The 5,631-nt window shown below is 44.0% G+C and overlaps 1 protein-coding gene across 1 annotated transcript; it reads left to right on the top strand.

The window, feature by feature from the left end:
* The first annotated feature begins 3,328 nt into the window (after positions 1 to 3,328).
* Positions 3,329 to 4,318, top strand: LOC106498078 (olfactory receptor 6F1-like). Its single transcript, XM_067317576.1, has one exon. The coding sequence runs from the start codon at positions 3,329 to 3,331 to the stop codon at positions 4,316 to 4,318; it is 990 nt and encodes a 329-aa protein (XP_067173677.1).
* The last annotated feature ends 1,313 nt before the right edge of the window (positions 4,319 to 5,631 follow it).

Raw genomic sequence — 5,631 nt, 5'->3', positions numbered from 1 at the left:
GGCACGGGATGGTAAGAGACGGGGCACAACTTGGCTTTGGAGACCCCACAGCTATAGACCACTCACCAATGGTCAGTGTAAGAAATGCAGACCTGGAGCAGGAGAAAACTGGTTTTAGGGGTAACAAAGAGAACAAAGAAGTAGTATCTAACACAAGTCGAAGGTACCATTTATAGTAATTTTGTAGATAACACAGAGATGCAGAGCAATGAAGAAAGAGCAAGGTGTAAAAAGTGTGTTAGCAAACATATGAAAGTGACCCCAAGTGGATAGTAGAGTGAGGAAGAAGAAACCATCAACTTGAACATCATATTCCTCCTGCTGAAGGACTGCAGATGCTGACTACTCACCGTAACAACCCCCCAACAACACCAGAGTGAAACTAGCAACCTTAGGACCCAGGGTAGCAGGGGAAGAGTGAGCCTAACACCGGGAAAAAGGGTAGAAACGGAAAAGTGCGCGTATAACAGTTTTAACTATTATTATTATTATTATTATTATTACTACTACTACTACTATTATTATTATATTTCTCTTTCTGTAATAGTTAGATCTGGACTGGTAGTGATTCTTGGATTAGACTGCTAAGACATTCTGAGTGGCAAAACACACACACATACACACACACACACACACAAGCATGACTCTATCTTAGGGCCAGACGGTCACTTCAGGGGTCCCCAGGAGGGCTAGGCCATGTGCTCTGTAGTGTGGGCCCAGCCAGTCTGCTCTGTAGGGCAGCTGGCCTTAGCATCAAACCCCATTGGTCTGCAACACTTGTCTTAGGGGATAGAGTCTGCTCTCTGCAGTGCGCCATTATGCAGTTAGTGGGGACTGTGGAGGCCCCAGATTCAGCAACAAGCCAAGGGGCTAAACGTTTTGAGAGAGTAGATGTGACATCACCTAAGCAAGTCTTTTGGTATCTCTGTCATGGTAGCAGAAGAAACTGCCATAATTCAAAAGTGACCCACCCATCAGTTCTGGCCATCGACCCGAGGATGGAATACTGTTCCTGTGGAAGGGGCCTGTGTGCATTAATTAGAGGGGGAAGCTCGTGGTGGAAGCCAGGTGGTGCCCAGGCATAGATGTCTGATTCTGTTCTGGACCCCCTCAGGGCATTGGAGACATCTCTAAAGGCTGTCAGAAATGACACAGGAGCTATGGGAATCCTGTGCCCTCTGCCCCAAGGTACCCTCTGTCCCCAGTAAAGAGACTCTTTCTTCTGGGGCCTCATCCCTTTGATGAGAGCAGCTTGCATGGGCACCAGCTGCCTTCAAACATGAGCTTTGTTCCCTCCTCCCCTGTGTTGCTGAGCTCCTTCACACTGACCACTGTGTCTTATGCCTGCATTAGATGCACTATCCCAAGAAGACCCTCTGCCGAAAGCCGTAAGAAGCCTTCTTCACCTGCATATCTCACACTGCCATAGTCACTATCGCATATGGCAGCTCCGTTTTTGGCTATGTGGGACCTGACTACAGCAAATCCTTTGCACCAGTCAAAGCCTGCAGGAAGGGTTCGGCAGAGGGTTACCCCCATGGTGAGCAGAGAAGCTGCTTTGCAGTAAGCTCTCAGCAGCTTCGCAGGTTCCTCTCAGAAAATACATTCAGGAGAAGAATAATTTGCAGTGACATCAGCACACTAAGAAGAAACAACCCTTTGAATGTTGGAACTTATGCAGAAAATGGGAAGCTGCGACTGTCACCTCTGATTCACTGAGGCTACAGGGATATTGCTGGAGGTGACTGGGCTTGAGCTTTTGCTCACTTACAGCCAGCAGTTTAATTTCAGCAAATCTTCCAGATGAACCCAGTACAGATGTTCCCCTATGCCAGATGAGAGGCAGAGGGCAAGACAGGGCATTTGGGATCGAGGATTAACCTCAGCCCCAAGTTAAAATGCCAATGCAATCATGGAGGATTGCCCACTACTGCGCTTCCCATTTTACTCCCTGTGTGAGAGCCACCTGCTATGCTCTGAGACGGGGTCAGGGTGACAACATAGTTTGTGGAGAACCTGTTTCACTGCGTAAAACCCATCATCCATCATTTTTGAAGCATCCTATTTGTGGAGTCATCTGCTCCTTTCCTTTATATGTCTAAAACCAAATGCAAAGGTGGAGGGACAAATGTCAGTATTTATTGCCTGTGTTTTCCTTGGGCTTCCTTCTATTGGATGTGTTCTTTGCTCTGAAAAAGAAATTAGCTACTAAATAAATGAAGAGATTTGAGACTGAAATAGGGAGTTTCACCTAATTCATTGGAGGTGTCTGTGAGCAGCTGGAGTCTGTACTCCTTTTCCCTTGGCTCCCTATATAGTCAATGGAAACAGAGAGCTCTTAGAGGTTGGGTCCTCCCCCACTATAATCAGCATGTGAAAGAAGTGTTACCAATCTCTTGCAGACACTCTTCTCTCTCTCTGCACTGACAAGATGGGAGTAAGCTAACTTGTTCAAACTGAAGCGCCCAACTTTTAGACACTTAAAATATAACCCTGCTTAGTGTTTTCTTTGTTCCAGGTGCTTCCTATTTCAAATAATCTAAAGGACAGCCTTTACGTTTTTAGGATGAGATGATTCCCCCCTCCCTTAAAGGGAAAGCAAGGCACTTACGTCAGGATATTTGATAACAATGGAAAGTGGCAACTGTTTGGCAATAACTATTTTGGTGCACAGTGGTGTCAGATGAGACTGTATGACACACCCACTTCCAATGACTGAAGGGAACCCTAATGAATTTCACTATTTAGATTATTGAAGAAGGGAAGCTATACTTGTTCCCTATTTCCTCCCCTTCTCTGGAGAAACAGGGAGGAGGAAGATGTGGAAGAAGTCAGGGGATTACAAAAGAGATACTCGATATTGGCTTGTTTTGAAACCAACAGCCTCCCAGATGTTCTGAATCAAAAAAGGCAAGTACTGAAAAGTAGAAGGAATAACTTTCAAAATGCATATATAAAGGGATGGTCTGGCATCTGCAGATAATAAGCATTTTTGCTGGGAGATTAGTTTGGCTTTTGAAACACAGATGTGATGGATGTTTGCAATAGGTTGAAGAGAACTGGGAATTTCCCAGGCATGGCATGAAATAGTTCATAACCTCTTTACAATACTGTGCTCTTGAGAAAGATTTCTTTGTGAGAGTTTGGAAAAGGTAGAAAGAAGACAGTAAAATCTCTGAGGACTGTAAATGTTAAGCAGAGAAATCAGGGTGCGATGAATGGTTGAGAGGAATATACCGTCTGTGTTAACACAGGATGCAGGCAAGGAGCAAAGAAGGAAGGATATACCCCCCTGTCCAGGCTGTGAAGTTCTCACACTTGTTTCTTCATGCACCGCTCTCAGAAGGATGTACTGAAATTGGGCATGGGGCCAGGAAATGAATCTGTAGTTGCTGAGTTCATCCTAGAGGGTTTCTCAGGGCTTGATCAAAGACTACAGCTGTTTCTCTCCCTGCTCCTTCTACTCATATACCTGACAACAGTGATGGGGAACACAACAATCATTTTCCTCGTGTGTGTGGATCACCACCTGCAAACCCCCATGTACTTTTTCATCAGCAATCTGGCATTCCTGGAAATCTGGTTTACATCCTCCACAACTATCAAATTGTTGATGATTCTGAGCTCTGGTAGGAGAACAATCTCATTAAGCAGCTGCTTTGCCCAATCCTATTTTTATTTTTCCCTGGGTGTTACAGAGTTTGTTCTCCTTGTCGTCATGTCCTTTGACCGCTACGTTGCCATCTGCCAACCTTTGCATTATGCTGCTATCATGAAGCGGCAGCTCTGCACCCGCCTGGTTGTTGCTGCTTGGGTCATAAGCTTCACACTCCTGAGTTACCGCCTGGTCTTCCTCTCAAAGCTGACTTTCTGTGGCCCCAACAAGATCCATCATTTTTTTTGTGACAACTCCCCCTTATTCAAACTGTCCTGCTCTGATGCCAGCCTTGTTTGGAAATTAGACTCTGTTTTTCTATTGTTTGTATTGCTGGGTTCCTTATGTTTAGTCCTGGTGTCCTACATGTGCATCTTCCACTGTATTCTGCACATGCCATCAGCATCTGGGAGGAAGAAAGCTTTTGCTACATGTTCTTCCCATCTCATCGCCTTAGCCATTGTATATGGAAGCTGTATTGTTCTCTATGCACAGACCTCAGAAGATGTTTCCTTGGAGACCAACAGAATTGTAGCTTTGCTGAACACTGTCCTGTACCCGTTCTTAAACCCCTTCATCTACAGTTTCAGAAACAAGACTGTGACACTGGCCCTGAAAGAAGCCACTGGTCGTGCAAAGGTTTGGCTTTTTCCCCAGTCATGATGCTTTTCATGACAGCAATTCTAACTATGTATCATATATTATGTCACACACAAACATATGTAGCTACTAAATACAGGTGCCTTAGGTGATTTATTTTCTCCTTGGATTGTAGTAGTGAAAGGAAAGAATATGAATTGTGTTACAGGGGTTATTATAAACAAAATCTAAAAGATATTAATAAAATGTTGGACACACATACTTCTTGGGACTGGGGCATAGACTGCCAGTGAGTGCTGGCACAAGGACATTTTCTTAACTCATCTCAGGAAATTTAGCTGAGAACTCTGGGGACAATGTCCAAGGGTCATTGAGAAAAGCTCAAAACACCTTCTCTCCCTGAATAACAGAAGATGCTAAGCATGAAAATTAAGCTCAGACATTACAATGGGTTCAAATGAATCAGATTCAAATCCATAATACACTTCTCAGTTCCATTAGTTTGATGAAGACAACCTCATTGATTTGTCAATGACAGCATGCAGACGATAGTTTCATTATTCACTTTGGAGGGAAGTTTCTTAAAAATTCACCTTTTTGTAACATAGTATGAGCATGTCTACTGTTTAAAGCCCTGCTTTATCTCCACTGATGACGCTAGGATGCATTCTTCTGAAGGAAAAAAAAAAAAAAGATGTATTTCTTCTCGGATAACTAGGCATTTTCCATCTTCTTTTTCTTTGCTAAAGGAGTTTTTCATGATCAAGAATTATATCAAATAAACTAAGTATGCTCCTATCACACTTTTTTCTAGCTCCTCCTCATTGAAACTGTATCTTCCCCCCTTGTTTTAAACTTCTTTCTCCATGCATATCTTTACATGGCAAAGTGATGGGCAGGAGCATGATAAAAGGAAACATATTTTAGAGATCCCTTTTTTTTGTATTCCACAGGGAAGAAAAAAAGCACAGAGAAAGGGAAAACATTGCCATTGCTTTACTCCTTTGCAGTTTTTTCTAACCAGCATTTCATTTTCTTAGTGCCCCTGAGGGGCAGATTTGCCCTTAACAGCTCTTTTAAATTTTGTGTGCAAGCATCCCATTTCCAAAGGGAATTCTACAAGTGTGAACACTTTATAGCAAAATCCATCTCCTCACGTGGGACCCCAGGGAAGCTATGGCATTCTGGGTGACCAAAGCTCAGCCTAGCAGAGCACTTGGGCACTTTTGGGCAGCTCAGTCATCTTGCTCTGGGCTGGGTCCTTCTGCAGCACAGTGAAGGATGTGGTGGCCCTGGGTCTTCCCGTCTGGGACCACAGCTCCACTGGCAATGTGGGGTTAGTGTATGCAGGCAGATGACTAGGCTCTGGCTCAGAA

Source organism: Apteryx mantelli, unplaced genomic scaffold (genome assembly GCF_036417845.1).
Source record: "Apteryx mantelli isolate bAptMan1 unplaced genomic scaffold, bAptMan1.hap1 HAP1_SCAFFOLD_92, whole genome shotgun sequence".
NCBI lineage: Eukaryota > Metazoa > Chordata > Aves > Apterygiformes > Apterygidae > Apteryx > Apteryx mantelli.
This window is presented reverse-complemented; position numbering and strand designations above follow the sequence as displayed.